Below are 23,415 nucleotides of genomic sequence, written 5' to 3' on the forward strand. Positions count from 1 at the left end.
AATAGTCACCAGTATGTGGTTATCTAATTATTCTAACAAAAAGTGTTTATTTAAGGGACAAATAGACGTGTTGCGCAACCAAAAACAAGTGCTACAAAACGCAAAGAAGAATACAAACTACGTAGAATCAAAGTGACCAAACGGCGCCATTTTTCTTTTCAATTGTTTTGCCCAGCCATTCAACGTACCTGTAGATAGATAGATAGATATATAGATACTTTATTCATCCCGTAGGGAAATTCACACTTCCAGCAGTCTACCCCGTTGTTTATTAACAGATTAACATGATGCCCTAGGGATGCTTGTTGCGGAGTGGATGACGTCACACGCTAGTCCAAAAGTTCGACATCCCTGCGGCAGATGGAAATCTTTTCTTGTGTCCAGGGATACACCACCTCGTGTTAGCGAGTCCGCCTCCTCTCCGATTCCCCCAGGCTTTCGTGTCTCTGTATAGCGGCGCTGAAGCCAGATTGTAGCAGCAAGACGGAGGTTATGTAAAATAAATGCAAATTTCTCAACCTTCATGTATTTAAAAAATGCTCGCTTGTATGATAGTTCATGTATTTTTGCTTACTATTCAAATCAATGTTTTTTTTAATGAATCAAATAATACACCAAATAATACACAATGCACCTTTAAACTGGAAAAATGTCAACATTTCAAATTTCATGCCCTAACTTTTATATTAAAAGTGATAACAAATCATCTTAAATTCCCTTTTTTTAATGTCTCCTGATAAATGCCAGCAAAATGAAGAGGACACCAAATACACTCGGTTAAGAATTTAAGAATTTATTAATTTATTTCATTTCTATCTCCACATTCCCCTTTTCCCGAAAAATATAAATTTCCGGCGTATTCAAAAGGGAATACGAAAAAATCAACAGCAAAGGAAAACCAAAAAGCGCGAGGTCGTCATAAACCGTACGCGTGCCCACAAAATATTCACATGGTTATTATTCATATTATTGTTCTTATTGTTATGACAGCATCAGAAAAACTCACATTCATGTACAACACTCTTCCACGGCACTCTTGCGATAATATACACCGAAAAATATCCTTTCTGAGAAAAAAATGGGATCCAATACGGTGCCGAGCGAAAGTTTTGGCCCCCCAAGAACGTTTGGGTCGTTATTGCCGTATTTCAGGTTTCGGACTTTAAGCTAAAAAACTAAAAATGTTTTAAAATAATCAACAATTCTCATTAACAAAAAAAAAAAAGAAAAGAAAAGTAGATGTTGCAAAAATATTGGCCCCGTGTGCTCTAAGCTCAGCCAACTGATTCCAGAAGTTCCCTGATTACTTCTGAATGATCCAATGTAGATGTAAATAACTCAAACTGACAAACGGTGCATGTGTGATTGAGTCTCAGCTTAAATGCACCTGAACAGAACATTATAATGACCAGAGAACACACCGGGCAGGTTCAGGATCAAATTGTGGAAAAGTTCAAAGCAGGAATGGGATACAAGAAGATTTCGCAACATTTACACATGCCTCAGAGCACTGTGCGAGCAATATTATCAAAATGGAGCGAGCATAAAACCACTGCAAAACGACAAAGACCCGGTCATCCCTCTAAACTTTTGGCCTGAATGAGGAGAAAACTAATCAGAGAAGCAACCAAGAGCCTATGATCATATTAGATGATCTGCAGGCATACTGAGGCAGGACAATCTCACCAAAAGACAACTATTAGTACTGTACGCTGCAATAATCTGCCCTTTTTGGAAGAGTGGCGAGGAAAAAGCCCTTGCTGAAAGAATATCATAAAAAGGCCAGTGAAGCCACGTTCGAGACACAAATAACATGTGGAACAAGGAGCTCTGTTTAGACGAGACCAACATTGAAGTTTTTGGGCTGAATGCTGTAACACTGCACATCACCCTGAAAAACACCATCCCCACTGTCAAACATGGTGGTGGCAGCATCATGTTTTGTGATTGCTTTTTTCAGCAATGACTGGGAACATGGTTAGAGTCGATGGAAAGATGTCTGACAAATACTGTGCACTCACAATCACCATCAAACATTAAGGTACTTGAGGTGTTTTGTAAGGTAGAATGGGCAATTATTTCTGTTTCAAGAAACATACCCAAAAGACTCGCATTAAAAGGAGCTTGTACAAAGTATTCACTCAAAGGGGCCTACTTTCATTTTGATTTGTTACTTTTCACGATTGTGTCTCACGTGTTACTGATTTTAAGAAAACATTTCGAGTTTTATAAAATGTTTGAAACCTGAAATAGATTCTTGGGGTGGGGGCAATACTTTCGCAAGGCACTGTATGGGGCAGGGGTGTTCAGGGTGGGGGTTTATGGCTTGTCAAGAGGGAGGATTGAGTATACGGTATAAGATATTCCATAAAGGGGAGGCACACGTAGCGTTATGTGGAAAACAACCCCAACTATTCCCCAAAACGGCTTTGTCGGAATAAAGAAATCAAGAAATCTCTCAACCACAACCGAAAATCACGTTCCAAGCTTGCCAAAGACAATTTTGCTCTCCTGGATTTTCTGTTGCCGGTAAAATAAACAGAAACATCTTTTGGGAAGGTATAAATGACTGTACACTCTGCGTAGGATTAACAAACAGCATATCTATTTATCAGGGTTCGTACACCAAATTCAAGCACTTTTCAAGCACTTTCAAGGCCAATTTTCCAATTTCTCAAGTACCGTTAAAAGAAGGAATCTGGCGCGAATCATTGATTTTGCAGATCCGCAAATATATCTGGGTCATTCTTAATACCGGTTGCCGTTTCTGCAAAGTAATGCTCACTCCAAAAATGTCAAATATTTCATGTTTTGAACATTTCATCTGAAAGAGGGATTTTTGTTTTTTTAAGTAGAAGAGAAATGTAATGTATAACATTTTGTCAATCAATTAATTCACACATGACATAGGCTAAATGTCACGGTTGCCATGGCGTCCAATTGGCCCCGCCCGTGTGGCGCCAGCTGCAGCTTGTTGACAGATTGGCTCCCCGTCAGTATTTAAATGCTGTCCCGTCAGTCCCCTTTTGTCGGTCCGTCTGCGAATGTCCGTTTTTACACGGCAAGCCCTTTTTCTCCTGTTCTGTGTTTTTGCTCCTGTTTTTCTCCCGCTACGATCTGTTTTAAGCTAGACCACGTCTATCTCCCGTCCCGAATTGCGACCTGTTTTCATCTCGACCCCCGTCTACTCTCCTGGCTTTCGACTTTTTTCCGTTCCCGACAGCGCCATCGCTCCGGATCGTGTGTGCACTCCTTTCCCTTCTTCCCAATAAAACTGTGAGAAACGTTACGCGAGTGGGTCCTGTCTCCGTTTTGGTCCTGACAGCTCAATGTGTTCCCTGTTACAGCGCATAGCAGTAACAGGGGGGACAGTAATAAGGAGGACATTTTATGCTTCTATTCATGTGATTAAAAAGAAGCTAATACACGATGATTACTATGAACGTTTTTGAACATATATATTATCCATTTTATAAAATTACCCCAAAATATTTGTTCCCACTATAATTATGCGTAACGGGGTGGACGTGCCTTTCCTCATTAGTAACAAAACATTGAAAATAGGTTGATTAAGGAGTGCTACTTACTCTTCTTCTCCTTGAATATTTTCCTTCCAAAAATGGTCATGTCCAGCATGGTCGCCATGACAACCAGCTGGCCCCGCCCCTTGGCACCGGCTGTAACAGATTGTCTAAACTGCGTGTGTGCTTCTTAAGGGCGGGTTTTGGGGACTGCCGGTTGCTGGATCATTGCATTTGTCTGTTCTGTTTTGCTCTGTTCTGTTCTGTTTGATTCGAGGAAGACCTGTCATGCCCGTTTGCCTGAGTTAGTAACTCTAAGCCTGTTTGAGAGTATTACCCAGTCTGAATTTCTGATTGCCTGTGAGTCTGTTTTTCTTTTGTTTTTGTCCCTGCGTGTTGGACAACTTTTATTTTCTAAATAAAAGTAACTGATCGTTACGCAATTGAGTTCACACTTCCTGCCTTCCAAAAATATTGTTCAATGAGATAGTCATGTTTTCTATGGAGTAACAGGGGGGACAGTTGACACTGGGACGCAACATATTTTATACATTTTAAACATGACAAATTTACTCATAACTGAAATTGACATAAGGTGAGGAATGTTAGCAGTAATGATGAAAAAGATGAATTGATTTGATTTTTCTCACTTCTATTAGTAACAGAAGTTACTCAAACATGACTGGGGGATGTAGCATTTTAGGGTACTTGTACTACGATCAGAGTCATTCATTTAAATTAATGTCATGATTACTGATGCGAATCACCCCGCTCCTTTGGCGCCAACTGCCTCGGACTTCGATTGGCTCCCAGTCCCTACTCAAGCCCACCCCTGTCTGTCGCCTTTTGTCAGTCTGTCTGCGAACCTCAGTAAACACTAAGCAAGCCTTTTCCGACCCTGACTCCCACCTGCTTTTTGCTCCCGTCCGTCCCCCGGCTTCGATCCGTTTTCGATCCTGACCACGTCTACTCTCCTCTCCTGGCATACGACTCGTTTCCGACCCCGACCACGTTTTTGTTCTCCTGTCCTGGCTACTGACCCGTTTTTTCCGTTCCCGACACCGCCATCGCTCACCACAGAAGTCCCACTTCCGCGTTCAGAGCGAACTGCTTCCCGCCCCCAGCGATCACCGGATCGTGGGCGCAACCCTAATGAAACTTGTGAGAAACGCAACGCAAGTGGGTCCTGTCTCCATTCTGGCCCTGACAATAAATTCATCCTGCATACATATCAGTGGTCACAATGGTAGAAAGCAGTTGGGGATCTAAGAAAATGATTTAAAAATAAAAATAAGCCAATTTTTTACTCAAAATATACTATTTTATGTCACTGGGACTCGAATGACATCCAATTACAGGAATGACCTGACTGTGATTTACACATGCAATTTTTAATCTTGCATGTGCATTTATAGAGACATATAATCCTAAAATCCTGAATCAATCGAAAATATATTTGTGGATCTGAAAAATACGCTTGCAATAATCTCTCCCCATATAGGTGTTGGGTAAAATGATGGTAATATGTAGCTTACATTTTTATTTGTAGGAAGTTCTTTCCATCATAATTTACCAATATCGTCATTTTTCACATTGGCCTATAATAAATGTCCATAATTACTAATACACATTTTATAGTGCCCTGTTTAGGTGTAGCACGCACCTGTCCCATAGGGGGCGATGACGCTTCGTAGGACAATGTTAAACAAACAAATAAGCGCGTCCGTTACTCAAGAGGGAAGAAGAAACGCAATGGCAAGAGAAGTCACCAGAGAGCAGTGTCGGCATCATTTTTAAGCATGTTAAGAAACCTGGCAACAATGACAAGCATTTACAAGCACTTCACCCCAAATTCAAGCACTTTTCAATCCTTGAAAACACAACACGAAAATTCTAGCATTTTCAAGGATTTCGAGCACCTGTACGAACCCTGATTTATGTACATTTACGCACACGTTCGTTCCGGCTCGGCAAATATTTTGCCCGGGAATATTTGTGACATGAAGATCCTTGCCCAAAGTTTTTCAAGGTGGAGTAGAAAATGTTTGTAAACAAGGGAGAGCTCCATGGCGACATGTGCAAATCTCACACCGGTCTGTCCTTCGTGTGCTGATGGTGTGGCCGAGATTGTCTCCGTAAGAAAACGCAAAAAAAAAAAAGGAGCCATTGATGGAGAAAGGAAGAGCGGAAGATTTCGGATAGCGCCGATCGATAAGCCGGTTACAATTTCGCTCGGCGGCCTCGTAAAACATCGGAGAGAGATAGAGAGAATCAAATGAGGGAGGTGATGATCGGGATGAAGAAATCGGGGCCCAAAAGTGTCTGAGAGATCACAAAAACTTACAACCCGGATCCATGAAAAGGAAATCTATAAAAAAACTGGCCTTTAAGATTCCCAAAACTTCCCAAATGAGGATAAAATAAAAAAAAAAAACATCAAGTTTTCCTCATGTTGAGGTTTTTGAGTTTTTCCTTGCCCTCATGTTGGTTCCAGATCAGGGGATGGTGTCATCATAGTCTGAAATAATAGTCTGCGCAATAACCTGTGCAGCCCTTTGAGACTTTCTGTGATTAAGGGCCAAACAAAAAAAATACTTGACTTGACTAATGTCATTTGTAAGAGGACTTCTTTTAGCCAATTGGGCTGGACCAGTTTCAATCGGGCCAAAAACTTTGTCCGGGAGGTCACAAAATCTCACAACCAGCGACACAAAAATAATGACGTTAGAAAAACTGGAATTTGGGGTCCTAAAATTTCTCCCAAAATAAAAGCAAAATCTATAAACACCAACAAATTAAAGTAATGACCACGACTGAGGTCAAATAGGGAATAAACCATTCTCATAGATCGATGGCATCTTCGATCAAGACTGAGGAGTCTCAGAGCCAGAACCAGTCCTTTTGGCTTAAAAGAAGAAGAAGCTCACCAATGACAGAGGGAAATTTAAGGGGGGATCATTTAGGATTGAGCTTTGACACAAGAGTATTGGCCTGAAACGGCCGCCATTTTGGTGCAAGCAGAAAACATGAAGTGGACGGCAGAACTATTGAAAACAGGAAGGGAAATCGCCATTTTGGCTCCTAATGTAAAACATCTCAAGAATGGGGAGGGGAGCGTTATTGTTAATCCGCAACACGAATTAATTGGCATGAAGCGGCGGCCATTTTGGTGCAAGCAAAAAACATGAGGTGGACGGGAGAACAATTGAAAACAGGAAGGGAAATCGCCATTTTGGCTCCTAATGTAAAACATCTCAAGAATGGGGAGGGGAGCGTTATTGTTAAGCCGCAAAACGGGTTAAATGGCATGAAGCGGCGGCCATTTTGGTGCAAACAGACATTTTAGAGGCAAAAACATGAGGTGGGCGGCAGAACAATTGAAAATAGGGAGGGAAGTCGCCATTTTGGCTCCTAATGTAAAACATCTCAAGAATGGGGAGGGGAGGGTTATTGTTAAGCCGCAACACGGGTTAATTGGCCTGAAGCGGCAGCCATTTTGGTGCAAGCAGACATTTTGGAGGAGAAACCGAGCCAGTTAGCTAAATTATAGAAAAACCAGAAATATGGGCTGCGTTTCGCCTCAAAAGGGGAGGGGACAGTTAATCGGTGGGAGGTTTAGACTTGACAGTTGATTGGCATGAAATGGCGGCCATTTTGAGCAGGCGTGTCGGAAGGAAAACTCAGCAGACGGTAGAGTCATTGAAAAACAGTTAGGGAAGCCGCCATTTTGGCTCAAAAGGGGAACATTTTCAACAAAGGGGAGGGAGAAATGACTGAGAAGGGTGAATAAGCTTTAAAAACTGGACAATTAACATAAAATATGTTAGGTAGGTTACTTGTAACACACAAAAAGTTTCCTTGCATGCTTCAAACGGAACGCGGACTTTGTTGTTTCGGTTAGCGAAGTCACGGGAGTGTTAAAACAGCTCCAGCACCTTTGAAAATAGAACACCTGTCCCGGCTCAGCTCTGCCACGTCCCGACCAGCACCGGACGTCTTTTGGACGTCGGATTTCGGTCTCAATTTTCTAAAAAGGAAGTTGTGTTTAAGCCCGTGGAGCAAATTGCGTCCATGGATAGTCACTGTTGCATTGACCTTGTCTCAAGTGGTCCAAACGTAGCCCCAAAAGCTTTTATTCCTACTACTTCAAGGTGTCTTTGTACGGATCTCGTCAACCAGGTTTTGCTGGGTGGGGTACAGTTGTCCTTAAAAAAAGAGCGCGAGGACCCGGTGGCGTTTGGTCTGTCGAGGTCGGCCACTGTCCCTTGGAGCTTAGAGATGCAGAGAGTCCCGCAGAGACTGAGATCAAAGTCTTGCAGAGACCAGAACCAAAATTCCACAGAGCCTGAGACCAAAGTCCCACAGACAGAGAGCAAAGTCTTGCAGTGACCGAAACCAAAGTCCTGCACAGACCGAGACCAAAATCTCGTAGAGACCGAGATCCGAGGTCTTGCAGGGACCGAGACCCGAGTCTCGCAGAGACTGAGACCAAAGTTCCGCAGGGACCAAGACCAAAGTGGTGCAGAGACCAAGACCAAAGTCTAGCAGAGACCGAGACCAAAGTCCCGCCTTCCCCCTTCGTCAACCAACCGCGTCGCGGGAAAATGCGCGAGACATTTGTCCGTGCCAGCCCGCCGCGTGGCGTTGTTGGCGCGCTAGCCAGTTAGCTTCTGCACTGTCCTCCATGAAGCTTTGTGATTGGCTGAAAACACACAAGGAGGAGGGACAATGTGGTCAATTGGTGAAACTTTAACGACCCCCGCCCCCCCTAAATATTTAAACTACTGTGGTGGTTATTGTTTTTTTTTTTTTTTAATAAATGCGTTGTTTTTTTTCAAACTACCAGGCATTAAATAATCCTTCTAAAAAAAGTGCTATGAATAAAAAAGGTCTTATCCCCAGTTTCTCTCTCTACGAAAATATACTTACAAGAAAACATTTTGTACAATCAAATGAAGGAAATGTCATTTTAGGTATAATACTTTCAGTATTTCCATTGTTAATTTGTAATCTTTATTGATTAAAATTTTCTTCAAATGTCAATCAAAAAATAACACTTAAGATTTTTAATGTTATCAATTTGAATGCCTAAAAAAGGGACAGATTATATTCATTGTGTTTAAAGTGTTTCAAAACAAATGTAAATATTACATGTATATATAAAGTTGTATCTATCCAGAAAAATACTTCCACAACTACAATAAAAGTATGTTAAAGTTAGTGGAGGAGCTTGATAAATAGAAATTCTACCTCTTCTCTTTTCATGTTAATAATGTATTGGAAAGCAATGTCGAATTTACTGAAGATATGGCCCAGGTGGAGGAGGTGGGTTATGAAGAGGAGTGGCCCCAGGACAGAGCCCTGAGGCACACCCATTGTAACTAGCGTAGGGTCAGAGGAGAAGGACTTAAATTGAGTGCGGCCTTCGAGGTAGGGATGGAACCAATGGAGGGGGGTGCGGGTAATGCCGATTCAAGAGAGCCCGCTGACGAGAATGGGGTGAGATGTTGCCTAGCAACCGGGAAATTGACAAGCCTTATTGAGTGAGTCTGGGGATCTTGCTAAGTAAACGGATTGCTCTGCTGCTATCTCGAATAAAGCATTTTTTTTTCTAAGAGAAAAATAAAATAAAATACACATCATTGACACATTAGAGTGAAACATAAGACACAAAAAGGACAAAGGACAAAGGGACAGCCCGAAGAATCCTTTTTTTTTTCCTCATGGCCCCGCCCCTTTTGCCTATTTTTGAACTCAATCCAGCCTGCCACCAAAAATCTTGCACACTTGCCATCCAAAACTATGTTATAATTAGTTGGAGGAGCTCCATAAAGAGAAATTCTGCCTCTTTTCTTATCATGTTGCTAAGCAACCAGGAAATTGTCGAGCCTTTTTTAGTAAGACAGAAGAGTAGTGCTTTGTCGCCATCTTTTGACAGAATGGAAAAAGCATGGTTTTTGTTTTATGACCAAAAAATACTGTATATCCCGGACTATAAGTGTCAGGATTTGGTGCCTGAAGTAGCTCTTTTCCCCAAAAGATGGAAGCTTTACTCCTTTTTCCTGTCCACTTCACTTTCCTCTCCCCAGGTGTTTCCAATTTGACAATCACCCACCTTTGCTCATAATATCCCAGGCTCCCGCCTCACTCTGCTTAATTGTTTGATTCCTGAAGACCTTCACTCAACAAAAAAGACTATCTTCGCCTCCCACGACTACCTTTGTTAATTCCCTTCACGTCCGGTTTTGCCCACTCCTGGACCTGCCACACCAATCCCATCCTGCGTTTCTCTCTTCGTCCCGTTAATGTCCACCCAAGCCATCTCCCTTAAAGGTAATCCCAAAGCTTCCCTTTAAGATTTTTCTTCACCCCAAGACCCCCTCCCTGGTTTCCCACGCAAGCCTCCCTCTCAAGATCTCCTCCTCAGCAGATACGATCCCACACCCCCTTCCCGCCTTTTGTTGTTGCTGTTTAAGTAAACAGGGTTTGACCACATCGTTTGTGTCTCGCGTTTGGGTCCATCCACACCTCGTGACAACCAGCCAAGTTTTTTTCTACTTTTCAAACAAAGTGGCTTACAATAAGATGCAACTTTATCCTTTCCTTTTTTATGTGAGGCGGATGGTACACATGCTGAACCATGCGGAGTATCTTAAGCTCTCCCATCCCTTGCATACATGACAAAGTGACAGAGAGACCAAGTATCGTGACGACTACGTAAAAAAAATTGTTATACACACTGGCTATTAACTAGGAAGAGTTACTACGATAATTATCGTTATTGGACTGATAATAGCCTAATATGACGTCACGGTTTTCGGCCCGATAGGAGTCAAGTCATGTTTATTTGCTTGGCCCTTAATCACAAAGAGTCTCAAAGGGCTGCACAGATCAAAGACTATTGCAAACTACAGACTATTATGACCGCATCCCCTGATCTAAAACCGACATGAGGGCAAATAATACACAGATATTGTCAACATCAAATATAGGTTATTCATATGCTATAGAACAGAAGTGTGTTTTAAGCCTAGATTCAAATCGTTCCACTCAGGTTGCAGATTGAATCTCAAGAGGAAGAGCATTCCACAGTGATGTATTAACATTGTCTTCAGAAATTTCTTCCCGTATACGTTGAATCTTCTTATTAAAGAAGACCATAAAGTCACGGGCTAAATGGGGAGAACTATCTGGGATAATATGTTGCCTCGTTAGCGATGCTAAAGCGTCAAAAAGGATTTTGGGGTTATTCTTTTGTGCCGCAACCACCTTTGAAAAATAGGCTGAGAAATGTACCCGATGACTAGTCACCTTCTGCCACACTTAGATATGTAATCAGGTGCCGCGACTTGTTAGAAGATGTCCTAGTGTATAATGATTTCTTATGTGGTAGTAGCAATAATTGGTCTCCTATCGATCACTTTGTCATGTGCGCAAGGAATGGGAGTGCTTAAGATCAGTTACATGGCTCTGCATGTGTACAGGCTGTCGTGATTGAAGAGGCTTCTTAATTTTAGTCAGCACAGTGCATTGAGTTTCGTTTCGTCGTACTACTGCGTATACGTGAATGCCAATTTCATTCATGATTGACTGCTGCGCTAGTTGATTGAGATTGATAGCTGCGGACAAATTCCGCGAACGAGTGTCTTTGTTATTTTTCTTTACTAGGCATTTCCCCACTGATTTTTTTTAAAAAAGTGTCAGGAATTAACACAACACAAGAGCGACACATTAGAATGAAACAAAAGGCACAAAAAGGACAAAAGACAAACGGACAGTCGCCACCCAAAACACACACACGGACAAACATGCACGCCAATTGCATCATTTGTTGCTTAGCACCGGTTTGTGTTCTGATATTGAGAAGAGAAATTTCCCGGGAAAAGAAATAACAACAAACGCAGCAGGTTGGAAGTAGGTGGAGTCAGATCTTTGAGGGGGAGGGGTTTAATACTGGCCAAGCCCAAGACACTGAGGATCCCTTAAGGGGGCGGGGTTTAATGTGCGATAGCCATCTTGTCCGGCAAGACGGTTGAAGAAAGCCCTTTTGGTTTTTGTGTTTGTGAATGTGTAGGAAAAATATGTTTATCCCTCTCTTTTTTGACTCTCACTCTCTCTCTCTCTCTCTCTCTCTCTCTTTCAATTGGAGTTGCGGGTAAACCCTCGGAGACCCCCTTGGAGCCGTGCTAGGCGGTCCGGTCGCCACAGAGCTCTCTTTGTGGGTTAGGGAGGGCGGCGGTGTGAAGAGAAAGACGAAAAAGAAGAAGAGGGAGTCGCGGCGGCGGTCCGGAGGTGTCGAAGGTCTCCGCCGGGTCTTCGGTTTTCCCTTTCAGACGGGGGTCTGTTGAAGCCAGGGGGGGAAACTGGTCCTCCTGGCCAGATAGACAGAAAGGGAGAGGCAAGGGGAAGACGAGACGGGATTTGCAGACGTGTAGAAGAAGAAGAAGCCATTCAATGACCCATGAGAAGGGAGGACAGCGAGGAGAAACGGAGAAACCGGGGACAAAACGAGGAAATGGATGGAAAAGGACAACCACCAAGACGTGAAAACAAGCGATGCTCACATCCGAACCCCTTTTTTCTTGTTTTTTTTTTTAACGGAAGAAAAACTCTGATGTCCTCACTTTTCGCTTTATTACTTTGGAAAGAAGATTCTAATTCTAGTCCCTAAGGAAGAACTCGCATATGAAAACTATTAACATCCTTTTAATATTTGATCGGCATTACAGTATTCCCTCGCCGTTTCATGGTTCGTCTTTGGAATACTCAGCGCATTGACATTTAAAAAAAAATATGAATTAGATCTGCAGACTTTTGCGTTCATTTTTGCAACATTCCGTCACAAATTTGCATCACTCTACAAGCACTTACATGCACCAATCAAAGAAATGCCTTTTGTTTTTCTTGGGCGCTGATTGGAGCAATCCCAATCAACCGTCTTATTGTCTTGACAATCAAATAACCCCATGACATGGTTTTTGCAAGTACAGAGACCCCTCACTACTTTGCGCTTCGGTTTTCACTGGTTCAGTCCTTCGCGGAGTTTGAATGGAACGGAATCGGTCTTTATTGCCGTTGATATCATCGTATCGTGAATTGTGTTCTGTCGGACAGCGGGAGCAGATTAGGGAGGGCGCTCTGTGTTGGGTGGGTGTGACTGTCTGTATGCGCGACTGTGATTGGCTTGTGTATGCTGTCAATCAAATACACTGGGGCGGGCATGCGTAGTCAACGTCTCCGAACAAAAACTCATTCGGATGCACCGTGACTGTTAGCTTTTAGCGGATTGTTACAAATGAATTGATCAGAGAGGAACTGCTATTTCAGCCAACTGCTAACGGCTAGGCTAACAACTCTTCAAAGGCACTGCTGTGGACCCTGTATCTTGACACCGCCGGGTCCAATAGCCATGGATGACCTGGATCAACTACTCGTGGGAAACTGCTCCATTCGGTTTTATCTGTCTTCATTCAAAGACACCCGGTGCTAGCGTACAGCTAGCCGGCCACTTTCTAAATGGCTTTTTTACACTGACAGAAGACCCGTCACTTGCTTGCTAATTGCCCTCACCTACGCTCACCCTTTCAGCCCCAACTGCCACTCGTTCCCTAATTAGTCATCCTCCTTTTTAAGCACGTCAATCTCGTTCAGTCCTTGTCACTCCGTCAGCGAACCTCAGCGCACGCAAGGCAAGCACTTTTGACTCCGGCTACTGTTTTGTTCCCGACGTGTTCCTGCATCCTGCCTAATTCCGTCCCCTGTTTCCTGTATCGATCCCCGACCACGCTCTGTTCTCCTGTCCCGGTTGCCCGACTTGCTTCCGATCCCCGACCACGCTTCGTTCTTCTGTTCCGGCTACCCGACTTATTATTACTTATTATTTCTCTATCTGTAATTGTTATTTTGTTACAGTCGTATAATCTCAATCGGCAAGGATGTCATCTCGAGGTAAGTTGAACAGTTTCCGTGCTTTATGAAAGTGCGACGCTACTCTGCGAATTTTCACTCTTTGCAGGTGGTTCCCATTGACCGGAAAAACAATGGATCTCTGTAATCTGATTACAAGCAGGAGTAGCGTCAGGACGCAAATAGATGTTGTTTTCACATTTAACCTTTGACATGAAATAAAATATGGTATCATTCACGTCCCTCAACCAAATGTAACAAATGCTTGATAACTCTGAAAGTCGGCTCCATTGGTGCGTTTACAGTTTGCTCTGGTACATGCTTTCCAAACGCATGGACTTACAATATTGATGGACGGATACAACTGCGGTATTTCACCATGCAGAAAACAAAAGGGAAAAATCCTGAAATCAACCAATACACATGAAGCTTTTATGGCAAATAAGCCGTAGTTTGAGCGGATCATGTGTCTCTGTACTACAAGTCCCACAGTGCTTTGATGCATCAAAATAGCCCCAATGAAGGAAAAAGATTTATTGTGTTACGCTATAACGGCATTGACCACGAAAATGGAGGAAATACTGTATTTTAAACTCCGCCCCTTTCCAGCCTAAAATGTCTTTCTATTTCGAGAAATTTGCCGATTCTGGGCACGGTCCGCTATCGGAACAGCGTCTTTTCTCTTTTAGAGGAAGACGGAGAAGTACTCGAAGGCGGCTTCAGGATCGTTTCTGATAGCGTGCAATGGAGGCGGGGGAAGACGGGGGGCGGGGCACGAAAGGCAAGGGGGCGGGGTCAGATGGATGACGTACAGCAGAAAGAAAGGACGAGCATCACGATAAATCATCCGAGCGAAAAAGCCCCAAAGTTTCTCTTCTCAATCAGAACCAAACAAAATCTGAATAGCGCTTTGAAAACACAAACGTGTGTCAGGACCAGACGCACACGCGTGTTTTAAAGGCCAAGCGGCGGGACACACAGACACCACGCTAGGCGGCGGCAAGCTAGCTAGCTAGCTCCTTAGCTCGGAACGGTTACCAAAATCCTTCCCGGTAAACGAAAACAAACTTACCCTGGTGAGCGAGCTTCACACTGTGCAGGGGGGGGCGGGGCAGGGGCGGGGCGCCGCTCTTTGTTTATTAGCACAAAATTGTTTTTATACGACTAAAAGTACAAAAGACACAAGACAAGAAGATCACATGACCAGCAAACGCACACATGCTTGGACAGACGTCGAATGAGGTCGGGAAAAGAAACAGAGGGGCGGGACGCGATCGCCTGAGGGTCGGATACTGAGGGTCAGTCTGTCGGACTCTTTTTAAACTCCCGTCTTCCGAAAGGAACCCATCAGACCGTCTGCGAAACTATGCTCTCAGCTAGGAAAGCTTTTGTACTCTCCGCCATTCTCCTGCCCTGTTTTCCTGTCTGATACCTGTTGCCGACCATTTTCTGGACACGTTTCTGCTTTTGCTCCTCCGTCCCGGCCATCGACCTGTTTCCTGCCTGATACCTGTTGCTGACCTTTTTCTGGACCCGTTTCTGCTTTTGCTCCTCCGTCCTGGCCATCGACCTGTTTTCTCGCTGTCAACGACTCCCCTCGCTCGACACGGAAGTACCACTTCCGCGTTCCTGCCATCAGCTACCCGTGACCGACGATCGTCGGATCGTGGATGCGAGCGCTGCTCTCTTTTTCAATAAAACTGTGTAAAACGAACGCTATTGGGCCCTGTCTCCGCTCCCGGTCTGTGACACCCCTGTTGCTTTTTACCTGGGGGTGGGTGCCCGAGATTTCCTTTCTGTCAGCCTTTTGCCTGGAGGTCGGGTAAAGATATTTCCCCCCGTCTGCCTGGTGCGATTTTGCTAGGTGACCATTCGGTTCACAAAATCGGCAACGGAGGTTAGCGCGGTTTGGATCTTTGACGTAGGACTGTCGTCCCCTACGACGGGCTTTTTTTGGCAGACGGGAACATGAGAACCTTTCATCTGAACTTCAACGACAAGAAGTTGATTTTCAGATGGAACATCAACCGATAACTCCCCCGCTACTTTCCGCGTTAAAGTTGAGAAATTTCAAAGTATTTAGAGCGTAACACCGGTGGCCCCTTTAGAAGTCAAGTTAAAAGTTTTGATTTACAAGGCACGCAGATGTGAAATCAGGACGTTGATATGTGACGGAGTGACACACACGGAGCATGGCCCGGGAAAGATGGAGACAGCCAGAAAGGGAAAGAGAGGAAGGGTAGGCTAGAGTTTATCGACCGTTACCTTGACACCCGGGGTGGGACGGGGGCGAGACGAGGTTGCACTAGGATGGACTGCCGCCTCCCCTAAGAGAGATCACCGTATTTCGTCAACAAGAGGATCAAAACCGAGGAGTAGGACGACGTCGGAAGCAAGGAGACACAAAGATGACACCACATGCAGCACCGCCGGGTCCACATGCGGGAGCTAAACATGCCTTGCTCACCTTAAACCGCAGCCAAAAAGCACAGCCAAAGGATGCCTGACACGGACGCCGTTGACCGACGGTATTCAAGACCGACGCAACCGTGGCGAGGTTGACCAGTGCCTCCTGGCGTCCACAAAAAGCCTCAAACCGGTCCGGTCTGCCCTTCCCTTTGAGCCAGATCTCATACCAATGTGATCTGGAACAACCCTGAATTAAAAACCAACGCAACCTTGTCCAGGTTGACCGGGTACCTCCTTGCGTCCTTCTGTCCCCGAGCAGCCCCCTTCCAACTTGTTCAGTTAATTTTGAGCTGGATCCCCAGGTCATCTTAATTACCTCCTTAAGTCAACTGTGGAGGCTCAACTAAAACGGTTTTAGGCCTCAGTTGACTTTGAGCTGGATCCCATTTCAAAGTGATCGGAATCTAACCTGGTTGAAAGACGAACGCAACTCTGTCCATGCTGAGCAGTACCTTCTCACGTCCTTCCTTCCATCGAAGAGCCTCAACTCAAACTGGTTCAGTTCACTATGAGCTGGATCTCCAGTTCATCTGAATTACCTCCTTAACTCCTTAAGTCAACTGTGGAGGCTCAACTAAAACTGTTTCAGGCCTCAGTTCACTTTGAGCTGGATCCCATTTCAAAGTGATCAGAATCTAACCTGGTTGAAAGACGAACGCAACCCTGTCCAGGCTGAGCAATACCTTCTCATGTCCTTCTTTCCATCGAAGAGCCTCAACTCGAACTGGTTCAGTTCACTTTGAGCTGACCTACCTTAAGTGACATACTAACACAACCCTATTCAGGTTGACCAGTGCCTCCTTGCGTCCTTGCGTCCACAAGGAGGACCCTTAATTCAAGGTAGTTCAGGTTACCTTAAGCCGGATCCCTTTTCAAAATAATTTAAATCTACCCTAATTGGAAGACGAAATGAACCCTGGTCCATGTTGACTGTTACCTGCTTGCAAACTTTTAACCGAGAGGCCTCAATTCAAAGTGGTTCAGTGTCATGATTACCCAAGTGGAGTCACCTGGGGTAATCATGTGGCGCGCTGGAATGTGCTTCCTGATTGGTCAATGCTCCCCTTTTTAAACGCGTTACGCGGAGAACTCCTTGTCGGAGGATTCACATCTGTACCCCGTATGACGCTCCCGATTACCTGTGCCTTGTTTACCTGATTCTCTCTGCCTGCCTCCGGCCCGACCTGCTCCGTCCCAAGCTACGATCATCTCTTCAGTCCCGGTAAACTCAACCTGCTTCCGTCCCACGCTACGATTGGCTACGTCGTCCGAAGTTTCCCGCTAACCCTTGTGCTTCCCCAAATAAAAGTATTGTACGAACGCTCTGGGGTCTCCTGCTCTGTTCTGGTAATCCCCGTGACAGAATCCTCCGACCAGAATGGACCCCGCGTTCGTACATCTGCCCCCTGACCGCTATAAAAGTCTGAATCAGCAGCGCGATTCCTGTTGTGCAGTTCGGCAAGTCATTTCCGACATGGCGAAATTGGCTAAGGCACCTCCGGCCGTATGACTGCGAACGACTCCCATGCCTGCCTGCTCGACTCCCATGCCTTCCTGTTCGACTCCCAAGCCTGCCTGTTCGACTCCCAAGCCTGCCTGTTCGACTCCCAAGCCTGCCTGTTCGACTCCCAAGCCTGCCTGTTCGACTCCCAAGCCTGCCTGTTCGACTCCCAAGCCTGCCTGTTCGACTCCCAAGCCTGCCTGTTCGACTCCCAAGCCTGCCTGTTCGACTCCCAAGCCTGCCTGTTCGACTCCCAAGCCTGCCTGTTCGACTCCCATGCCTGCCTGTTCGACTCCCATGCCTGCCTGTTCGACTCCCATGCCTGCCCTGAGTCTGCCTGTACTGATTTTGTCCCGTCTGCCTCTCCTGTCTTGTCTGTTCCCTTTCCGCTCCCCGGAGTCCGACTCTTCTGAATCTGACCCCCCTGAGTCTGGACTCTTCTGAATCTGACCCCCCTGAGTCTGGACTCTTCTGAATCTGACCCCCCTGAGTCTGGACTCTTCTGAATCTGACCCCCCTGAGTCTGGACTCTTCTGAATCTGACCCCCCTGAGTCTGGACTCTTCTGAATCTGACCCCCCTGAGTCTGGACTCTTCTGAATCCGACCCCCCTGAGTCTGGACTCTTCTGATTCTGCCTGTCCTGTCTGATTCTGCCTGTCCTGATCTGCCTGTGTTTCCCTGTGACGTGTCTTGGGTTAAATTTATTTTTATTTTTTTTCCTGGGGAACTTCTGGAGCCGTTCCTTGAGGGGGGGGTTCTGTCATGATTACCCAAGTGGAGTCACCTGGGGTAATCATGTGGCGCGCTGGAATGTGCTTCCTGATTGGTCAATGCTCCCCTTTTTAAACGCGTTACGCGGAGAACTCCTTGTCGGAGGATTCACATCTGTACCCCGTATGACGCTCCCGATTACCTGTGCCTTGTTTACCTGATTCTCTCTGCCTGCCTCCGGCCCGACCTGCTCCGTCCCAAGCTACGATCATCTCTTCAGTCCCGGTAAACTCAACCTGCTTCCGTCCCACGCTACGATTGGCTACGTCGTCCGAAGTTTCCCGCTAACCCTTGTGCTTCCCCAAATAAAAGTATTGTACGAACGCTCTGGGGTCTCCTGCTCTGTTCTGGTAATCCCCGTGACAGTTCAGGCTCCGGTTCCCTTTGTGCCGGATCCCATTTCAAATTTATTTGAATTTGAATCTTTACTTTCTTTACATTGGACTATAAAGGATTTTATACGATTGAATACAAATTACATTTAATGCAGAAGATATTCACTGACTGGGCTGTGGTGCGAGGTCAGGGCACCCTGGTGGAAAATGCTGTTTACAGGAACGGCGAGAAACAGGACGTACAGATGATAAGATAATCAGCACATCGAGACGCAGGTGACGCAGAAAGGCCCTGATGACGTAGGAACGCTCGGTGTTGTTTTGAGTATTCCAGACATCGCGATGCTCTTCTCCGAGATGGTGACGCCCAGGGCTCTTCCTTGGCGCGCCCACGGGAGGAGTCGGCAGAACATTATGCGGGGAGAATATGGTACACTTATGTAGGTTGTGTTTGGTTCATGGAGTCAGATAACTCATTCGAACAATTTGGTAAACGGGACATTTTGATATTTCATTCCCAACAACATTTACATTGTAGTATGTGAGAAGCCTTTCACACTGGAGATGGCTCAGGAACTGAACTGGAGTCAATTTCAAATAGGATGACTATCTGGCCTGAGCCTTTAAACCTGAAACTGATTTTGCAGCTCTAGTTGTCTGATAAAGACCATTTTATCGCCTTCACATATTGAATTGGCATCTTCCAGGTCTCGGGATAACAGTAATTGTCATGATTACTGATGTGGGCCACTTGAGTCTGCTTCGTTGGAGCCAACAGCCGTGGACGCTGATTGGCTGCTTCCTATTTTTCAAACCCCAGCCGTCCTGTCATCATATGTCGGATCGTCTGCTAACCTACGCTACCCTTTAAGCAAGCTTTTGTGATTCCTGCCCTATTTTCTCTCTGATACCTGTTGCCGACCTCTTTTCTGGACCCGTTTGTGTTTGAGTTCCTCCGCCCCGGCCATCGACCTGTTTGTTCTCGCTGCCAACAACTACCTTCGCTCGACACAGAAGTGCCACTTCCCCGTTCCTGCTATCTGCTACCCGTGACAGACGATCATCGGATCGTGGATGCAAGTCCTTTTACCCTTCTAAATAAAACTGAGTAAAACGAAGGCAATCGGGTCCCGTCTCCGTTCCTGGTCTGTGACTGTAATAGCCTCCATCGTCAACAAATCAGGCGGTTTCATTCACCCGTCGAGCGTTGTCGATCGCAGTTCCGATTCGCAAGCGGCGTCGACCTGAAAAACCCAAAATCGGACGGCAAACGCGCATTCCAAACGGCCCAATTGAAGTCGGGGAGGAATGCGAACGATTGGTAAGACGGCCATGAAGTCGTAGGGTATTTTTGTCAGCCAAGCGCAAACACCGAGTCAGATAAAGTCATGCTCGCCGGGCAGAAGCGCAAAACAGAAACCACCGGCGGAACCGGCACGGGTCTTCACATGGCAAAACCGGAAAACACGCAAACTGAACAAGAGCGGCCGGTTTTGAGAACAACACAAGACGGGAGAGGAGAGGGAAAGCGAAAACCAGGCGGACCAGGCGGTAGCGCGAAGGCGGACAGACCTGATCGGGAAATATCCGGGTACTTTTTGGCTCAATGACGTGTCCTCCTCGAATCTCATCCTCCACCGCCATGAGTCTTGGTCGTGGGGGGGTTGGGAAAGAGGGTTGGAATAACACAAGGCAGGATTATGACACAAAACATTTACGCCGGACGCCCGCTTTCGTTTTTTCGGCTGAATCGAGGCCACGCCATCGCGACGCTCTTGTGGCCTTCGCTGTACCTTGTCCATTCCCACTTTTAATTCTGAATCGAAACCTGACGCTAAGGTGGAGGAACACAGTCACAAACTTAGCGGGACATATATTTTTCCATCTATCTTTCTATCTATCTATCTATCTATCTATCTATCTATCTATCTATCTATCTATCTAGCTATCTATCTATCTATCTATCTATCTATCTATCTATCTATCTATCTATCTATCTATCTATCTATCTATCTATCTATCTATCTATCTATCTATCTATCTATCATCTATCTATCTATCTATCTATCTATCTATCTATCTATCTATCTATCTAGACATCTAGACATCTAGACATCTATCTAGACATCTATCTAGACATCTAAACATCTAGACATCTATCTACCTTGGTTATATCCCTCAAGAGAGGTGACCGACAGCAAGACAAACACAAACAATAACAAAGAAAATCCAAGGGAAAAAAAATAGCAAAAAACCCGGACAAAAATTTTGGGGGACCATGGCCAACCCAAATGCCCAAACAAAAAGCAGCCATGTCACTCGGGTCAGGGTGACGCAACGAACTCTTCTGTTCAACAGCAGGGCCTGACAGCTTTCACGGGTTTACCCCTGCCGCATCATACAGGTGCCCTTAGAACACCTCCACACACCCCACTATCCTTTCATAAAACCTCTCCACTCATTCCAATCACCAACAAGAGCTCTAGCTTCCACTAGATTTGGGACGTATACAGTGGTTTGTTTAGTGGGGTGAAATGAGGATTTCCCCCTATGTTCCGCTGGTCTACTGGCGATCCCAAGTTGGTGAAAGATTCTAAAAAGGTAACGGGGGTATATTGTGGAAAACAGAGTCGGTAAACGGGTTTGAATAGTTCATACATCAAATATTGTGGAGAAAAGAGAGTCAACTATACAAAAACTTTGTAGGACACAGATAAGAGTGTAAAATGAGCACCCGAGTGATGTGGATTGATCATTTTCTTCCGTTTTTTCCGGGAACGTGGCGCAGACGTCGGGAGCGCTGTAGCCGCCCCCCCCCCTGCATTTGAAGGGGATTTTGCAGATGCCCCCTCAAATCAAATCAAAGAAATCAAAACGACGGACGGGCACAGAGGAATTGAACAGGAGCGTTGGATCGGATGCCGGATCGACTTCGTCCCCTGGGAATTTTTGCCGGGGCGGGGTTTTAAAAAAAAAAACCTTCATCTTAATCTTCTGCAAAGCTGACGGGCGCACTTTGTTTCCCTGCCCGGGCAAATTCCGCGATTTTCCCAGGACCGAAGATAATCCCGAGTCTGGGGAAGGATTTGAATTTCAAGTGGTCGGGAGGAGAAGCCGACGCTTTCTCATCCGGGTTCGAATTTCCGGGGAAAGGCTTCTCGAACTCACTTTTCTCGGGGGCCGCCATAGCTAGGGTCCAAAAGGAAATCGCTGATAAAATCGTTTTCAAATATCGATAATTCATCAGGAAAGAAGTCACCGAGAACATTTTCAACAAAAAATGAGATGGAAAGAAAACGATGAATGTGAGAATAAATCAAAGAGCAAAAATGGGCTTCCCTTACTTCAAAATGTCGTATGAGGGTAAGGGCCTTAAACCACCATCCCTGGGGTCACAAATGGCCTGAAAGTTTGAGACCCCTGTGCAACACGACGGTTGACTTGGGTTCAATTCCACCTCTCTTAAACAGAAACCGTCGATCAGAAATGTGTCCAATTGGCGGACATTTGCCTCGATTTGCATCAAAGAGCCAAATTTGCAAAGGAGATTCTTTAACAGTGGGGTGCGTCATTTGTAAGTATGTTAAAGTATGTTGGCTCGTTGGTCTAGAAGTAGGGTTTTCGCTCTGGATGCGAGAGGTCCCGTGTTCAATTCCCAAACGAGCGTTTGATTAGGTTAAATAGTCTTTAAGCAACCTTTTGTCATGGAATCCGCCATCAGACGGATGAAGGCCATTGATCATTCAAAATTTTGCTCTTTGGTCTTGGGCTTTGATGCTTTATTTGGATGTGTGTGTGGTGATTGTGTCATAAAGCTTTCTTGGTTCATTTTTAGGAAACCCCCTGTCATAGGGTCTCCCAATGGATGTTTGGGAACAAACAAGGGGCCTTAAAGTTGTTGAAATGTGGCTGGTTGGTCTAGTGGCATGATTCTCGCTTAGGGTGCGAGAGGTCTCAGGTTCAACTCCTGAACGAGCCCTTCCTTTGGTCAATGTTGATGAAATCTTTAAGCAATCTTCTGTCATAAGGTCCGCCATCAGATGGATGAAGGCCATAGATCACTCAAAATTTTGCTCTTTGGTCTTGGGCTTTGATGCTTTATTTGGATGTGTGTGTGGTGATTGTGTCATAAAGCTTTCTTGGTTCATTTTTAGGAAACCCCCTGTCATAGGGTCTCCCAGTGGATGTTTGCGGACAAACAAGGGCCATAAAGTTTTTGAAATGTGGCTCGTTGGTCTAGTGGCATGATTCTCGCTTAGGGTGCGAGAGGTCTCAGGTTCAACTCCTGAACGAGCCCTTCCTTTGGTCAATGTTGATGAAATCTTTAAGCAATCTTCTGTCATAAGGTCCGCCATCAGATGGATGAAGGCCATAGATCACTCAAAATTTTGCTCTTTGGTCTTGGGCTTTGATGCTTTATTTGGATGTGTGTGTGGTGATTGTGTCATAAAGCTTTCTTGGTTCATTTTTAGGAAACCCCCTGTCATAGGGTCTCCCAGTGGATGTTTGCGGACAAACAAGGGCCATAAAGTTTTTGAAATGTGGCTCGTTGGTCTAGTGGCATGATTCTCGCTTAGGGTGCGAGAGGTCTCAGGTTCAACTCCTGAACGAGCCCTTCCTTTGGTCAATGTTGATGAAATCTTTAAGCAATCTTCTGTCATAAGGTCCGCCATCAGATGGATGAAGGCCATAGATCACTCAAAATTTTGCTCTTTGGTCTTGGGCTTTGATGCTTTATTTGGATGTGTGTGTGGTGATTGTGTCATAAAGCTTTCTTGTTTCATTTTTAGGAAACCCCCTGTCATAGGGTCTCCCAGTGGATGTTTCCGGACAAACAAGGGCCATAAACTTCTTAAAAAGTGGCTCGTTGGTCTACAAGTATGATTCTCGCTTCGGGTGCAAGAGGTCCCG

The 23,415-nt window shown here is 45.3% G+C and overlaps 1 protein-coding gene and 2 non-coding genes across 6 annotated transcripts in view; 2 read left to right on the forward strand and 1 right to left on the reverse strand.

Annotated features, from left to right (window-relative positions):
• Positions 1-777: 777 nt before the first annotated feature.
• The window catches only part of syngap1b (synaptic Ras GTPase activating protein 1b), a 111,247-nt gene continuing 88,609 nt past the window's right edge, over positions 778-23,415 (reverse strand). For all 4 annotated transcript variants that reach the window (XM_088327647.1, XM_088327646.1, XM_088327644.1 and 1 more), the window contains 3 exons: positions 20,077-20,152; positions 15,693-15,754; positions 778-8,223 (listed from right to left, as the gene is read on the reverse strand). In XM_088327647.1, coding sequence (XP_088183773.1) covers positions 8,103-8,223; positions 15,693-15,754; positions 20,077-20,152 — 259 coding nt within the window. In that variant the 3' untranslated portion in view covers positions 778-8,102. The remainder of the gene's footprint in view (positions 8,224-15,692; positions 15,755-20,076; positions 20,153-23,415) is intronic.
• Positions 22,730-22,801, forward strand: trnap-agg (transfer RNA proline (anticodon AGG)). Its single transcript has one exon. It is a non-coding gene; the product is annotated as a tRNA-Pro (tRNA).
• Positions 23,048-23,119, forward strand: trnap-agg (transfer RNA proline (anticodon AGG)). The gene has a single exon. It is a non-coding gene; the product is annotated as a tRNA-Pro (tRNA).

This window comes from Urocampus carinirostris, chromosome 2 (genome assembly GCF_059441175.1).
Source record: "Urocampus carinirostris isolate Australia breed hairy pipefish chromosome 2, RoL_Ucar_1.0, whole genome shotgun sequence".
Classification (NCBI taxonomy): Eukaryota; Metazoa; Chordata; class Actinopteri; order Syngnathiformes; family Syngnathidae; genus Urocampus; species Urocampus carinirostris.